General features: G+C 41.5%; 1 protein-coding gene across 4 annotated transcripts in view; it reads right to left on the bottom strand.

The window, feature by feature from the left end:
* prepl (prolyl endopeptidase like) overlaps window positions 1–17,870 on the bottom strand; it is a 51,459-nt gene that overhangs the window by 32,198 nt on the left and 1,391 nt on the right. For all 4 annotated transcript variants that reach the window (XR_012099565.1, XM_073050671.1, XM_073050670.1 and 1 more), the window contains exons 2-6: window positions 15,342–15,470; window positions 9,856–9,919; window positions 4,166–4,369; window positions 3,473–3,599; window positions 2,821–3,037 (exon numbers count right to left, since the gene is read on the bottom strand). Coding sequence is in view for 3 of the 4 variants with exons in the window: in XM_073050671.1 (XP_072906772.1) it covers window positions 2,821–3,037; window positions 3,473–3,599; window positions 4,166–4,369; window positions 9,856–9,919; window positions 15,342–15,470 (741 nt within the window). In the remaining variant the exon portion in view is untranslated. The remainder of the gene's footprint in view (window positions 1–2,820; window positions 3,038–3,472; window positions 3,600–4,165; window positions 4,370–9,855; window positions 9,920–15,341; window positions 15,471–17,870) is intronic.

Genomic DNA, 17,870 nt, shown 5'->3' on the forward strand with positions numbered 1-17,870 from the left:
TGAATGGCTTGTCATATGAAGAGTGTTTGATGACTCAGGGCCTGTATCCACTCAAACTGAGAAGAATGAGGGGTGACCTCATTGAAACCAAAAGGCTTTGATACAGTGGATATGGAGAAGATGTTTCCTATGGTGGGAGAATCTAGGAACAGAGGACACAGTCTCAAAATAAAGGGGTATCCTTTTAGTATGGAGAAAAGGAGGAATTTCTTTAGCCAGAGAGTGCAGAGTCTGTGGAATTCTCTGTCACATGCTGCTGTGGAAGGCCAGTCTCTGTGCATATTTAAGGCAGAGGTCGATTAGTCAGGGCATGAAGGGATACAAGGAGAAGGCAGGATATTAGGGCTGAGAGGAAAATTGGATCGGCTGTGATGAAATATCAGAGCAGACTCGATGGGCCAAATGGCCTATTCTGCTCCTCCATCTTATGGTCTTATATGTGTATTCATTACTGATCAATGAACAAATTTCACTGTTTGTCATATTCTTCAGTAACTGATTTCTTTCCATTATCTTTTGAAGATAATCATTTGACATGACAGATATGGTTGGACTACAAACCACCGCATTTTGTTACAGCACTACAGGAAGAACATGGTAGCACTCAAGATTGTGTGGCGATTTGTGCAGAATAAAGCCAGAAATGGAGAATTATCATAATGAAGAGACACAGCCTAGTCTAGTGTGGTTTTGTTTGGAAAAAAAGAAAGTAGGGAAGATTTTGCGGAGGAGTAAGAGTACTCAAGAAGCTTCAGCCACCTAAACAGAAGAGTTGTTTCACTGAGAAGTCAGTAAGTAGTGGACATAGATTTAAGTCGGAGGATGTGAGGACAGTGAGTAAAATTATTTCACTTGGTGAATGGTGAGGGTCTGGAAGTTACTGACTGAAAGGTGGTAGCCATATTTTAAAAGCTACTTGGATGAACACCTGAGGAGAAATAACTTAAAGGATATGGACAGAGAGCAGGGAATGAGCACTTGAAAACAGTAACTGCAGGGTTACAGACCAAGAACAGAGAATTGCGCTTAATTTCTTAACAAATTGCCTTGAACTCAGCATCTTGGAAATACCCTATTTTGTTACCATAGACTCCAAGTCTAGGCTTGGACCACTCCTGAGGTATTGTGTACAGTTCTAACTTTCCTATCTAAAGACAACTAAACAAGAGAAAACCTGCAGATGCTAGAAATCCAAGCAACACACACAAAATGCTGGAGGAATTCAGCAGGCCAGGCAGCATCAATGGAAAAGAGTAAACAGTCGAAGTTTCGGGCCGATACCCTTCAACGGGACTGGAAAAATAGATGAAAAATCAGAGTAAGAAGATGGGGCGAGAGGAGGAAGTAGCAGGTGATAGGTGAAACTGGGAGGGGGGTGGGGTGAAGTAAAGAGCTGGGAATTTGATTGGTGATAGAGATAAAGGGCTGAACAAGGGGGGAGTCTGATTGGAGAGGACAGAAGGTCATGGAAGAAAGGGAAGGGGAAAGGAGCACCAGAGGGAGGTGATGGGAAGGTAAGGAAATAAGGTGAGGGGGGGAAATGGGAATGGGGAATAGTGAGGAGGGGGGGCAATTACCAGAAATTTGAGAAATCAGTGTTCATGCCGTCAGATCAGAGGCTACCCAGACAAAATACAGAACGTTGCTCTTCCAACCTGAATGAGGCCTCATTGTGATAGTAGAGGCCGTGGACTGACACACTGGAATGGGAATGGGAAGTAGAATTGAAATGTGTGGCCACTGGAAGATCCTGCTTTTTCTGGCGAATGGAGCAAATGTGCTCGGCGAAGTGGTCTCCCAATCTATGTCAGGTCTCACCGATATACAGAAGGCCACTGTGGGAGCAGCGGATACAGGAGGTGACCCCAACAGACTCACAGGTGAAGTGTCACCTCACCTGGAAGGACTGTTTGGAGTAGTGAGGGAGGCAGGTGTAGCTCTTGTTCCACTTGCAAGGATAAGTGCTAGGAGGGAGATCAGGAGGGAGGGACGAGTGGACAAGGGAGTCGCATACAGGAGCAATTCCCGTGGAAAGTTGGGGGGAGAGGGGGTGGTGGGATGTGCTTGGTGGTGAGATTCCAATGGAGGTGACAGAAGTCATGGAGAATTCAGTGATGTTTTGTCAGACTGGTTCCTGGTCTACTATTCTCGAGTTTAGGAGAATTATAGGTGACCTCATTGAAATATACAAAATGCTTAAAAGATACAAAGATAGATGCAGGGAGGATATATCCACTGGCTAACAAGTCTAGGCCATTTAGTAATGAGATGAGGAGAAATTTATTCATGAGTTGGTGAATCTTTGGAATTAAATACACTGGAGATCTATGGAATCCCAGTCACTGACTGCAGTAAAAACTCACATCAACATTTACTGAATATCAGAGTAATTCAAAGAAAAGGCAGGAGAATAGTGTTGAGGTAATCAGCCATGATCTTATCCAATGGCAAAGCAGCCTAGAGGGGCTAATTGGCCTATTCCCACTCTATATGGCATCTGGTTTTTGGATCAAAAGTTAAACAAGACCCCACTTGCCAAACATTATTTAAAGACCATAAGCTTCCTCCTAAAATTATCATAAATATTTATTTCTTAAACAATAAACAGGTTATTTATGTGGGATCACAACGCTCGGAAGTGGAGCACCAGGGCTCTTTAAATTACAACAGTGACAACTCTCCAACAGTGTATCACTTGATGAACAGATCTGTAGGACAGTTTATTCAACCCATCTGGAGGATGAACTTGTCTTCCAAATGTGTTTTAATTATATTACACATTAATTTGTAGGCAAGATGTTTATATTAATTTGAACTTACTCTATATTCTTTTGAGGCACCAAAATTGGTCAGAATATATAACTGGTCTTTCCAGTGCTCCACGTGATAAATGAGATCAGGAAGTCGCTCTTGCACAACCCTGGCCACCTCCAGTGGATGCGTTCGATCAATTAACCAAACCTCTGAACTATTCTTACTGTTGCTGTTGATGGTGATGTATTTTCCATCCTTGCTGCAAGTTAGCTCCACAAAAGACCTTAAAAATAGGAGGATTTCTTTAGACAACTATTTTGCTAGTGATTCATCTGAAATCAGGTTAGAAACAGAATAAGTCCTACCATTGGAAGAGTGGAGGGGTTGCAGCCCAATCTTACATATTGACATGCTGCAGTTCGTAACATTCCTACCCCGACTGCTGGACAATATCTCCCCCCCCCCACCCCCCAAGTACGGAAACAAATTTGTTTTGAGTTTACAAACAAACTAATTTAAGAATGAGGGACAAGATGGAATGAAGGAAGAGAATTCTGCTATATAAAGGTTAATAGACATCCAAATCTGTAGCATTGCTTTGAAAGTAATTGCTAATTACTGGAATAACCAGAAAATGACTGGGCAACATTGAATGAACAATCTCATTCAAACACCAATATGACTAGGCTATGTATGTCTTGTTCCAGCTTTGTAATACCTGATATCATTCTCTTTGTAAACCATTTCAGATGTTGCTCTCTGGTCTCCCAGCAGAAGCCTGAAAACTTGTTGGGATTGAAGCTTCTCCAAAATGGTGTAGAATAGGCAGTTATCTGTGGCCCATTCTGTAATAGATCAAAATGTTACTTGCTGATTTTAAAGCAAAGACTTGCAAAAGTACATTAACTGCTTTGAGTCCCTGCTTCTCACTAGCTCTTACTCCTCAGGTCTCAGATCTTTATCTATGATCCCATTTCTCCTTTAAGACTATCAGAGTGTTGCACAGCCTCAATCTGCAGCAACCTTCTTCATTCAAATATTCTCCATCTCAGCCTCACATTGCCTGTTCTGACCCCATCCCAAAAGACTCAAAGTGAAAATTGCTCTGCAAATGGAAAGTTATATTGAAGTGATAATGTGCAGGCTCCCTGCAGCCCACGTCCATCCTGCACAAGGCACATACAGCAGAATTAAATGCCATCGGGGCATCAGATGAGGAGTTCAGATGGCCTGCTAATTATGGTCAGAGATGGTTGGAGACATCGTTGGATCAGGTCCATTTGGTAGGTCAGGCATGCAAGTTATGGTCCAAAATACAGAGACAGCAAAGTGAGAGCAAGAATGAACAGTGCAGGCAAAAGTGACAGCACTCCGCTGCAATAAAGGATGACTCTACTGGATGAGGACTCACCAAAACTAAATGCTTTCGGCAAAACATGTGCCACCACCGGCTTTGAATCAAGCTTTACCACAACGCAAGTGGGTTCATCTGATGTCGTACATATGCTCGAAGCCAAATACTTCTGATTTGGTGAGACTCTGATGCGCTGAATTTGAGCATCTTTTGTTTGAACAAACTGTAGCCGATCCAGGCAGAGAACAACTTCAGGAGAACCTGTGGACACGAGCAATGTTTATAGTGCAGGATACAAAACAGATCAGTTAAAATGTTCAGTTCTGAATTATTATATAGCTCTTACACAAAACTGCATTACACTGGCACTCAAGGTACTATCTTTGCACAAACACTTCCCTTTTTCTACAACTTTCATCTGGAGGAGTAAATCTGGATGTTACAGAAATGGCATGAAATTCTTCGTGAGACGACTAATAAACAACTTAAAGCAATGCAAACAGTGAAACTACAGCTCCAGGGACACACATACACAAGAGATTCTGCAGCTGATGGTAATCCTGAGCAACACACACAAAATGCTGGAGGGATACAGTAGGTCAGGCAACATCAGTGGAGGGAAATGAACAGCTGATGTTTTGGGCTGAGACCCTTCATCAGGACTGGTAAGGAAAGGGCAGAATCCAGAGGTGGGGAGAGGGAGTAGTAAAGACTGGTAGGTGGTAAGTGAGACCAGATGAGAGGGAAGATGGGGGAACAGCATAGAAGGGAATGATCTGGGAAGCCAGGAGGTGTTAGGTGGAAGAGGCAAAGAGCTGAGGACTAAGGAATCTGATAGGAGAGGACAGTGGACAATGGAATGAAAGGAAGAAGGTGAAGCTCCTTTTGATTTGCCGAGACTGATTTGGGAAATTGTGGGCAGAAAAGGAGTGAGAGAGCAACTGGAATGAAAAAACAAGGGGGGGGGGGGGGGAAAGCGTGTGGAAGAAACATAGCGAGTGGTTACCAGAAGTAGTAAGATTGATACTTATGCCACCAAATTGGAGACCACCAACACAGCCTGGCTTCGGTGTGGAGGAGGCCTTGATCAGATACGTCAGTGTGAAATTAAAATGTGTGGCCACAGTGAGATCATGGCTGTTGTGCTGGATGGAGTGAAGATGCTCGATGAAGCGAGCCTCTAATCTTCATCGGGACCTTGCTGAGGCCAGATGACAGCTCTTGGACACCTCCTCTTACTTACCCCTGAACCAGGACCCCACTGGTAATGTTCCCAGACTACCTCCGCTACACTGACACAGCATTGGTGCTGTTTCCTGCACCCATGCTAAGCTTGTCAATTTAAACAACTTTGCCCCCAACTCCACCCTGTCCTCAAATTTCTTGATTCTTATCTGACACCTCTCTCCCCTTTCTTGATTGCTGTCCCCGTTTCCGGAGACAGTTTATTTATTGACATCTTCCATAAACACAGTGCCTCTCACAGCTTTGACTTTACATTTTCCGACCCTGTCACTTGTAAGAATGCTATTTCCTTCTCTTTGTTCCATATCTGCTCTGAGGATGAGCTTTCTATTCTCGGACATCAGAGAAATAACATTTTTTTTCTAAAATCCATCATGTCCAACCGTCGGGCACATCTTTTCCCTCCCTCCCCTCTCTGAGTCACTCACTCAGCAACTCCCTTATCCACTCATCCCTCTCCAACAAAGCCCATCCTGACAATTAACCATGCTAAGTGCCACTGCTGACATTCTCCCTCACCGTCATTCAGGACCACAAACAGTCCTTCCAAGAGAGGGGGTGCTTCACCTGTAAATCTGTTTGGGTCATTTATGCACCCGGTGCTCCCCACATGACCTCTACATGGGGAGACTCGGCGCAGACGAGGGGCTGCTTTGTTGAATACCTTCACTCTAACCACTAGAACAACCAGGATCTCCCACTGGCCACTGATATCAATTCTATTCTACTGCCATGATCAGGCTAGACACCAAGTTGGAAGAGCAAGTTAGATCAAGTCGTCAATTTGACCTCATATTCAGACTTGGTAGTCTCTGACCTGATGATATGAACATTGATTTCCCCAGCTTTCCGTAACCACTCCCCAAATAGCATGTTTTCCCCCTTTTTTGTGACCCTCTCACTCTTCTCTTCCCCTCCTCTATGCTTATGATCTGCCCGCCACCCCTGTCTGGTTACCCTCCTCCTTCCCTTTAATCCATCACCCACCGTCCTCTCCTATCAGATTCCTTCTTCTTCAACCCTTTACCTCTTCCACCTATCACTTCCTAGCTTTTTACATCATTCTTCTCCCCTCTCCCCCACCCACCTAACTTTCTCCTCACTTAGTTCGTTTCTGAATTCAGTTTTTACTCTCCGTTATCCAATTCCTGTTTTATTCTGCCTTCTGCCCCCTTCTTTTCCAGTCCTGATGAAGGGCCTCAGCCCAAAACATCAACCATTTGTTTCTACCCATAAGACCTACTGAGATCCTCCAGTATTTTGTATGTGTTGCTCAGCTCCAATAACCCAATAACTGGTGCTGTCTGTGTGGAGTTTGCACTTTTTCTCTTTGACTGCATTGCTTTGTCCTGGGAGCTTCCATTGGCAGCTTAAATGTCCTTTGTAAATAGTAGAACCTTGGGGAGAGGGGAGGAACTGTGGGGGGTGGTGTATATGGACACTGAAATGGTCAATATTGACTTATTTGCCTGAGACCAAAATGTTGCTTTTACATTTCCTGTGGAATCTGACAGCCTGCCAGTGAGACACATGAGCCTAGGAATTCAGTAGTGATGGGGGTTGGGGGGAATGTTAAAGGCAGCATTCTGCACAATAATAAAAGTATGACTCTTCTGACACAGGACAAAGTTGGAATATCACACTGGTAATTACTCTGTTTAATGGCCTGCTGAAGTGGTGTTCAGACTGACAGGGTTACCCCAACACTTCCCTTCACACTGCCCCATTTGCAGAGTGCGGGAAGGAGAGCTTCAGGCGAGTCTGGGATCAGGCCCGGTGGGGAGGATGGAAAGGACGGGGTGTGGTGGGGAAGTGGGGGAGAGTTCAAAGGAGAGAAGGTAGTAATCTACTGAACTAGAGTTTCCAGCTCCTACTGAATAAAAAAAAGCTTATTCAGAAGACTCTGCACAACAGCAGATGCACCTCAAGATAACAGTACCACACATCATTCCTGAAATGGAAATTACATTACTGGTAAGTGAAAATTACAAGCAGGATTTCTGGCTGAAAGAGGTTGACTACATTTCCGGAGGGCTGATTTAACATGGAAATCACTGCAGTCATGTTCCAGCATGGAATTAACTAGCACATTTCACAGTCTCGGCAAATCAAAAGGAGCTTCACCTTTTTCCTTTTATTCCATTGTCCATTGTCCTCTCCTATCAGATTCCTTAGTCCTCAGCTCTTTGCCTCTTCTACCTAATACCTCTTGGCTTCCCAGATCATTCCCTTCTATGCTATTCTCCCATCTTCCCCCTCATCTGGTCTCACTTACCACCTGCCAGCCTTTACTACTCCCTCTCCCCACCTCTGGATTCTGCCCTTTCCTTACCAGTCACATTTCCAAATGACAGAAGGAAGCCATTCAGTTTATTGAGTCTCATGTGCAAACTCTACAAAAACCGTACCAGAGGGCAGGATCAAATCTAGTTCACTGAAAGTTGTGTGACAATGTCATTCATTGCCTGGTGAAAGTTTCCTTTAATATCTGTTTGCATATGCTAATTGAAAAGAGCTTCGCCACAAATTGATGGAATCACGCCAACTCCAGAAACACAGCTCAAAATAAGACAACACTGTAACAAGCCAAGGAAAAATTAAATACATATATTCATAAAACATTAGCTATATGAAAATTACTCTAAATTTACTGTCACATTCATCTAGATCTTTAGAGGGGAAAATCAGTTCTTGCAGATTTGTGAGAAACACATTGTTGGAATCTCAGTCAGCCAGGCAGCATCCATGAAAGCAAATGCTTCTGGTCAAGCCCTTTCACTTACACTGATTTGGCCAACATTAACAGATCATCTAAATGAACAACAGGTCACTGTTTCACTTAGAAAGGCTTCCCACATTATCTAGGGACCCAAGCCCTCAGTTCACTTGCACTTTTCTCCAATCCAGTGTGCTTCATTTCAGAATCAGAATCAGGTTTATTATCACCGGCATGTGACGTGAAATTTGTTAACTTAGCAGCAGCAGTTCAATGCAAACATAATCTAGCAGAGAGAAAAAAAATGTATAAGTAAATCAATTACATATATTGAATAGATTTAAAATAACGTGCAAAAACAGAAATACTGTATATTTTTTTAAAAAGTGAGGTAGTGTCCAAGGATTCAATGTCCATTTAGGAATCAGATGGCAGAGGGAAAGAAGCTGTTCCTGAATCGCTGAGCGTGTGCCTTCAGGCTTCTGTATCCCCTACCTGATGGTAACAGTGAGAAAGGGGCATGCCCTGGGTGCTGGACGTCCTTAATAATGGACGCTGCCTTTCTGAGACACCGCTCTCTAAAGATGTCCTGGGTACTTTGTAGGGTGTTGGCGCGTGGCCAAGTGGTTAAGGCGTTCATCTAGTGATCTGAAGGTCGCTAGTTCGAGCCTTGGCTGAGGCTGCGTGTGTGTCATTGAGGTACAATGTTGTTACTATGACGTTTTCTCTGTACTGGAGAAACCAAACCCTGACTGTGTGCTGCTCTGTGGAGCACCAAGGTTCTGCTCACAGCAGTGACTAAAACTTCCAGCTGTCTGCCACTTTAATTCATCACCCCACTCTGACTTCACTGTGATGACCTTCACTGTCAATGAGGCCCAACATAAGCTCGGGGAACAACAGCTTATCCTCCACCTTGTACATTGAACTTGCTGCTGTTGTTGTTATTCCTCTCTGTACCTCGTGGCGCATCGGGCGGCAACATTGCTGTTTCTTTAGCATTTTGTTTGTTTTTTTGTCTTAAAAAAGAAGCCGAGTCGCCAGCTCGACACTCAACCCAGCACAAATGGAAAGCTTGCAAGGAGCTGGCGGGATTCAAACCCAGGAACACTCGCCTTGAAGTCTAGTGCTGATGTCAGTCCACCACTGGCCAGCACATTGAACCTGTAAACACTGACATATTCTGCACTTACTCAAAATCATGTTCTCCAATTTTAGGTTACTCAATCTTTTGTCTACATCAGGGCTGGCCATTTCTGCATGTCATCCATCTGTGATTTTGGCTCAGTTTTTCCCTCACTTTACATATCTGGCCTGGGTTCCTGTACATTACATAGCCCTACTACTAGCAATATGACATGAAGCACCATAATAAGCTTAGCTTCAGAGACTCCCTTAGTTTTCAGGCATGGGCAAGGGGTGGGTTGCACAAACTCACCTCCCAGTTCAGGCTCAAGCACAAAACACTATTTGTATGGTTTTCCAAAGATAGTCCTGACTGCTGAGAATGAGCAGCATTTTTATGTTCATTTCTAATTTCTCGCCAGTACAATAAAAAAAACATCTCCACACAAGTTTACAAGGTTGGGATTGCTCCAGAGCAACCTTTTAAGCCTTTTTAGAGTCTCATTGGGAAAATTCTCAGTGATAATTTTACAGATGATCTATGATTCAATATCCTTGAGGGAAAAGAGCCATTCTCCCATTATAGAGTTAGTTTGTGGCTTCAATTGGGTTCCAATGTTATGTGATTTCTATGGTGATTTATTATAATGAAAGACTGTACCATTCTGAAGTTTTCTATAAATGCAGCCATCATCTTCAAAGTACTCAGTGTCATCCACATGCATCTATGGAAACAACATTAATAATATCAGCACAAGTCACATTTATTATCATTCATACAATCCACTAATGTATTGGTCCTGTCTACATAAACACAGAATTCTTAAGGAGACAACACAAAACAAGCTCAAGGCAGTGGAATATTTTTGTCAGCAAGGATCTGTCTTGAATTTCTCTTTTTAAAACTTGCAATTTTTGTCCCAAAACAAAAGTACAAGAAGCAATGGTGAATGTTCTATTTCCAACAAGTATTTTATAAACAATGGAAAATGAATCAACATTTTTCTACCAGTATTAGCTTTTTCAAATAGCTGATTAATAAAAATATTGTTGAAAGCAACTTCTAATAAGCAGAGTCAAAACCCTGTGGGGATTGCAAAAGGTGTCCAGTTTTCCAAACCAGAATAAGAGATGTGACTCCTTTCCCCATTCTCAGGCAAATAGAATTGGTGTGTTAGGAAGAAATTTAAAAAAAGTGCCAATGTGGAACCATTGTAAAACATTCGGAGAAGTTTACTGGTATCTAATTCTGACAATTAGGGAATTACTTGGAATGGTTGGGGCTAGGAAAGGGTTGCTGAAACTGCAAGATGCAGAAGAGATTTTTTAAAAAATGTAAGAATAGAAAGGGATGCAAATTTTCTGATTTGTTTTACTGATGGGGAAAAATATTCCTCAAGACTCATTACTTACATAACCCTTAAAAAAGTAGCAGGCCAGGGTGGCTAAGTGGTTAATGATGCAGACAGGATCATTGGCCTTAGCTACAAAAGCAGATTTTCAAAGCAAAGAAGTCACGATGTACTTTTATGGAACACTGGTTCAGATACATTTACAGAATGTCTGGTTCTGATGTCACACTTCAGGAAAGATGTAGAGATGAACAGATGCGAGACAGAATGGAACTGGGCTTAATATCATTGTAATATGACCAGGTGCGGCCATATATAATAGAAAGAGGATGAATCTGCTTTTGTACACAATTTCTCTTGCAATAAAAACCAATATGCTATTGCATAAACGCTTGCCGTATCTGCATGCTAACTTTCAGTAATTAAGGAGCAAGGACAGCTCAGTTCTTCTGAACACCTACAACTCAATCTCTTGCTGTTTTGAAAATACTGCATCGTTCTATTTTGCCTTTGCCAAGTCCTTGCCCACATCCCCTTGAATCCTGCTCACTTCCCACAATGCCACTCAGTAATGTACGAGCAAAGGTTCAATGACACTTGAACCCTATCCAGGTAACGAGTATACCCTGTGAACAGCTGGATGCAGCGACGTCATATACATACTGACCTCACTGCCACACAAGACTTGTTTCTTTTACATCTTCTGTTTATTTCTCATAAATTCAGTTAGAACTATTTTTATTGTGAATCTGAAATTTCTGGGTAATAATTTGTAAATTCCACAATGGAAAATTTCCATTACCCAAATGGCTACAATGTGGGGGGGAGAGCAGCCTATGTCAAGTGAACAGGTATATTGTTTCCAAATTTCTCCCTCTCTCCTTTCTTAAGTAGAAGGGTTACATTTGACATGAGATACCTGCCAGGTGTTGTAGTGCAGTGAGATTCAGTGGAAAGAATGAAGGCACAACCGGCTAACATCCAAAGACATAGAGGTTCAGGGAGAAGGCAGGGAAGTGAGACTCTCAGTATTGTTCGTACATAGAGCTGGTATGGACTCTATAGGAAAAATGAGTTATATATTTTGTGCTTCTGTTGTTGCTAATACTAACCAAGCGAATTTCGTTCAGGACATTAAGCATGGGGCAAGGTTGATGGTTGGTGGCTGGAGGCAGGGCCGGATTAAGCTAGTGCGGAGCCTGTAGCATACATTATAGAGGGGCCCTAAATTTTTTAAAAATGCACATAAGTATTAAAACATAAATTATTTAATTGCATAGTAAAGTAATTCAATTTTTTCCATTTGCTATACTGCCAGGTAATATGACAAATGTCTGACACTTCAGTAATAGTATTACTTACATGTAGGTATCAATTTCAAATGTCAAAAGTAACAAAACTACGATTTAAAAGTTAGATTTTCTAGATATAGCATGAGCAAATTTGTTGATGATACTGGAAACGTCTATTTCATGCAGAAGTTCATGTTCAATGCTCATTAGAGTGAGATTGTTTAATCTGTTTTGACCCATGGTGCTCCTCAGTTCAGTTTTAATCCTTTTCCATTTTGAAAATGAGTATTCTTCACTGCAGTTGGTAACCATGAGTGACAAATAGATGCGCAAGGCATTTTCTACATTTGGAAAACATGACTCCAAAGAATTGTCAGTTATCAAACAGTACAACTGTAACTTTACAAGCTCTTGTTTGGCACCAATGTGAGAAGCAAGATCAGTTTGCAACAGTTCAGTAAACTGCACAAGACTTTCTTCCAGATCTTCCGGATATGATTTAATAAGATTTGATTACCTCCTTACGATCTCTTCAGGTGTAAACGACTGTAACTGATGAAGGAATCCAAAAAACACTTTTAGATCAGCTTTCTGCCTTTTTGACAGGGCAGGAAGCAAGTCGTCAATAATGGCAAGAAATGTTTGGCTTTTAAGCTTCTGAGAAGGCTTTTGAGATTCAACAAGTGAATCAAGAGTGCTGGAACCACTGGAATCATCATATGTGCGATTTTGCTTGTGTTTTCTTCGAGTTTCCTGTTGATAATGTTCACACTTAGTCAGATCCTTGGCTTTTTGCTCTATGTCTAAAAAAGTAGACTGCATAGCTTGAATATATCCATGCAAGGATTCATACAGTGCACAAGCTGTGTTCAAGTCTTGGCCAAAGATTACAAAGAAGCACTGGTCACTTGAAAATGGTGCAATACTTGATCCCACAATATGACCATTATTCCTGTTTCCAACTTCATCGTGGTTGAAAGTAGTCCACGAGTCAGTTGTCGACGCTCTGCCTTCTGATCATTGTTATTTGAAATGTCATCCAAGACTTGTTTTATTGCAGAAAAGCTGTGTAAAAGTGCTTTTGTTGCATCTGCACGAGCTACCCGTCTGATATCTGACATTTTTTTCACAATGGGCAAATGAGCACCACCATCAGATAATGCAGTAGAAAGGAGATCCCACCGACAAGTAGAAACAGAAAAAAAAGTGTACAGGCTTTCTACAAATTCAACGAAAATTAATGCTTCTTGACAACATTCAGCAGCACATTTTCCAACCAAATTTTAGTGAATGTGCAAAACCTGGAATGTAATCCACAAACTCATTCAGCTCTTTAACTCGTGCTTGTAAGCCACTATACTTGCCACTCATGTTGCTGGCATTGTCATAACTTTGACCACGGCAGTCTTTTATATCAATGTCATCTTCCTTTAAAAAGTCAAGTAAACTTTGAACGAGCTGTTCAGCACTATGACCTTCCATATCCAAAAACTTCACAAATCTTTCAACTGGTCCAGACGGCAAAACATAGCACACAAAGTCAGCTGGTCCACATTAGATATATCTGGAGTAGAATCCAATGAAACAGAATAATACTTGTATTTCTTCACTTCACTGATAATGTGATCCAGTACGCTGGATCCAATCAGATTGATGAATTCCTCATGTTGTTTTAGATAGATATGATTTATGCCCACTTCCTTGGTTTGCATGAGCACTTATATGCTCTGCCAGAAAAGGGTCAAACCTGGCCAGTAATTCTAACAACCCCAAGTAATTTCCATTGAGGAGAGCCAACAGTTTCATCGCTACCATGAAACGAAAGGCCTCGTTCTGCTAAAAACTTTACAACTTCAATTATTCACTCTAGAAGTGTGCACCAATACTTTTGTTCAGTCTCCATTTCTTTCACACGTTTAGCTTTGTTTTTGCACATCAACAGTGAAATTAAAGCTTGTCTATGTGAGGAACTTTCTTCATGTCGACGTAATATATTGCTGGCATTTTTCCAGTCATTAAACCCCTCTTCACTAAACTTTGATGAACATCCTAACGTCATAGACTTGCATGGGAAACAGAATAGGCTTCCTTTGCTTTCTGAATAGCATAACCAATTTCTTGCATGTTGCTTGTTTGTAGGTTTATGAACAAATGTAAAATAAGACTTCTGACAGTGCTGAGGTTTCTTTTCATTGTCATACAATCGCATGGATGGAGAGAAATCACTCTCAGCATGTTGACATTCATCACTTCCCTTTGCTATTCACGATCACGATCATCTAGATTGTTTGGCCATTCACCAATATCATTAGAGTACTTGTTCTTTCGCATTCAATGGATGCTGGCTGTTGCTCTATCATGCCTTCTGCCACAGTACTACTAGTTGTTCCTATATTTCCAGCTTCAGCCTTTATAGCACCATCACCATCTCCATGAACATCCAAATATTCTATCAACTTACGTGTTTTTGATATCACAAGTTGGGTCTCTTCTTTCTTTTTCTTCCTTCACTTTACGTTTTGTACTTCCAGAGGCATAATGACGTCCAATATCTCTGACTCTATTGCTCATTGTTACCTACATGAAAACAACAGCATTGCCAGATTGTTGTCGTCGTGGCGTGGATGAAATCACAGAGCGTTGCATTACTGGTAGGTACAAGGCAGTTTCTTTATTCGACAAAACAAGGTTACAGCAGGCAGTGACCCCTGGCAGAACAGGTCTAACCGCCTTGTGACTGAGGCTTGATATTTATTTGCTAAACACAAAGGACAGTTCATAGTTATAGACAATTCTTTGGAGTTTTCACATCTTTTGATTAAATTCATTCTACCGGCGCCAGTATGCCTAAACTGGCATTCATGCCCTTTAGGAATTCAAGTTAAATCCATAATACATTATTTTGTTTGTTACGTGCTAACATAGAGGACAATTCAAATACAAAAAGCATAGATATGGTGTCTTCACAATCGCAACTACCTGTAAACTTAGCATTCTTGTCTCAGAGGCGCCAGAGCTGCATTGTTACAAATGAAACTGGGTTCACAGCTTTTAGAAAATGCATTGTTATGAACTCAATCCACAGTACTTTGTCAAACAGAAGACTGATGACTGAAGTCATTGATTTAAGTGTAAATGAATTGTCTACCCAAAACTCACTCTAACAGTCATGAGAATACTGTGAGATGCTGATTTCACCAGACTGCAGCTTGCAAGCATTTAATGCGGGCAGGGCCCTCAAAAGTGCAGGGCCCATAGCACATGCTACTTTTGCTACTAGGTTAATCCAGTCCTGGCCGGGGGGGGGGGGGAGGGGTTTAATGAGAGGGAGTGTCCGTAATGTCCAGTTGACTATTTAATAAGAAATAAGTGACAATCCAAGTCTCATAAATTGAGTGGGCCAAGCTTCATCAATATGTTGCTTTCAGAAAAAAAAAACTTTAAAAGTGCTGGAAATCAGCAATACATGTATTATTTCAAGAGACAAGAAGAATTACACTTACCACATGATTGTTATTATTGGAGGCATACTTGTCACAAATTGTTTCTAACCTCTTTTTAATCCTATCTTCCAATTTATGATATTTGTGTGACTTTGATTTGTAATATTTTAGTTCTGCTTGTAGAAGTTCCTTAAGAGAAAAAACACAAACTTCATTGAAAGAAATCCAAATGGGTTATTTAGCATGTACAAAGATGTTACTGTTTTGTTATTGTCTTTCCTCAGATCCTAATGAGTTAAATATAGAATTAACTCAACAGCCATAATTTTTAAAGAAAACTTTCTGCCTGTAACATGAAGGTAGGATGTGGAATATGCAGCCCATATCCAAAGTAATATAGATTCACTTTTAATCATCAGAATTATTTTCCAAAAATTAATTGACAAAACAAAACACTATTCCAAAAGTGATTATTTTGGTCACCTACCTGCAGGAAAGATGTAAATAAGGTTCAAAGAATACAGAAAAAACTTACAAGGATTTTGCCAGGTCTGGAGGACCCAAGTTATAAGGGCAGATTGAATGGGTTAGGACTGCAGGTTTGTTAGAACGTGGAGGATTGAGAGGAGATTTGATAGAAGTATACAAAATTATGAGGGGCATAGATAGGGTAAATGCAAGCAGGCTTTTTTCCACTGAGGTTGGGTGGGACTATAACCAGAGTTCATAGGTTAAGGGTGAAAAGGTGAGAAGTTTAAGAGGAACATGAGGGGAAACATGTTCACTGAGGGTCTTGAGAGTGTGGAATGAGCTGAAAGCACAATTAGTCTATGTGAGCTCAATTTCAATATTTGAGGTAAGTCTGAATAGGTACAAGGATCACAGGGATATGGAGAGCTATGCTCCCAGTGAACATCAATGGGAGGAGGCACTTTAAATGGTTTTGACAGACTAGATGGGCTGAAGGGCCTGTGATGTGTTCTTCTTCTCAGTGACTCTATGATGAGAAGCTGTACCTAATTTATCCTATGAAATTTCTTTTAAATAAATCTGTACAAAATTAACATATTGTAGATAATTCAAAATCTAATCATTTTAACAGATGGTTATAAGCAGTTATTGGTCCCTTTAATGACAGAGATTACATGTTACATTGTCTAAACCTGTAGAACTGCATTAATTGAGAAGACAGTGACTCATTCTGCCCTGTGGTCAAGTCTGTTGCATTAAAAATTTTAAGTACAAAATTAAAATTTGGAAGCTTAAAATGAGAAACAAAATCAATACATCAGTCCACCAAAATATATTGCACCAAGAGACGATTAGGCTCAGGCATTGTCAGGTCCATTCCCAGAAACCAGGATTATCCTTACTATTTCCTCCTAACAACCGCATCCCCAGAGAAACTCCAATCAGCTGACCTGCTCATCCCATTCAATATCACAAAATGGCTGATAGCACTGGATACATCAGTTATTACAGGACTAAACAACATCGCAGCTGTTCTTTTCAGTAACACTGAAGATCAGTGTGTGAAAATTAGCCGTATTTTTAGCCTAGCCTTTTTTTTTTTAAAAATGGCTGCAATGTGGAAAATTGTCTCCCAAAATCTGCTCAGAAGCAGGATACATCTGATCTAGCTAATTTTCACCCAGACTGTCTATTTTATTCATCACTAAATGGCATGTACTCACCCACCCAGTATCCCAACACTATCGTGGACCAAAGAGCTGAATTCCAGAGAGATGTGAGAGTGAATAACCTCAACACTTGACTGAGCTTGGCTTCAGCAGCTTCAGCGTAAATGGTTGGAATCATGCCTTGTGCAAAGGAAGGTGGTTCTGGTTACTTAAATTCAGTCATCTCAGTCTCAGAACATCAATCAGAAGTTTACAGAGGACTGTCCAGGTCTCAACCAACTTCATCAGGCCTTCCGGAAGTGGGAAGTGGGAATGTTCACAGATGATTTGTAGAATGGGTAATCCACAGACAATTCCTCAGCCAATGAGGAAGTTGATGCCTGCAAGTGGAAAGACCTAGACGTGACATCAAAGGATATGGAGAGAAGGCTGGGGAATGGGGTTGAGGAGGGGGAGAAAATAGGACGAGCCATGGTTGAATGGTGGAACAGACTCAATGGGCCAATTCTGCTCCTATATCTTATGTATGCTCTGAGATGGTTACTGAGGCTCAGCATGTCACCAAATACTCTATCCCACTGCTGAAAATATCTGACTGGTTGCATCACTGACTGGCATAGCCAGTCGAAAGTACAGGAGGAGAAAGGCTGCAGAGAGTAGTGGACACACCCTGGTCCATCACTGGCACAGCTCTCTCCCCCCATCACTGACAATGTCTACAGAGGATGCTGTGTCAAGAAGATAGCATCTGTCATAAAGGATCCCCACCTTCTCCGCTATGCAGTCTTCTCACTGCTACTGTCGGACATGAGGTAGAAAAGTCTGAAGCCCCACACCACAGCTACATTCTTACAACCATCAGCACATCCCTAACCCATCCCCAACAATCAGCCAACTCTTGAACCACTGTGGACTTGCGTCTGATTCTGCAAAAACAAGACCTTAGTGG

The sequence above is a fragment of the Hemitrygon akajei genome, chromosome 7, assembly GCF_048418815.1.
Source record: "Hemitrygon akajei chromosome 7, sHemAka1.3, whole genome shotgun sequence".
Classification (NCBI taxonomy): domain Eukaryota; kingdom Metazoa; phylum Chordata; class Chondrichthyes; order Myliobatiformes; family Dasyatidae; genus Hemitrygon; species Hemitrygon akajei.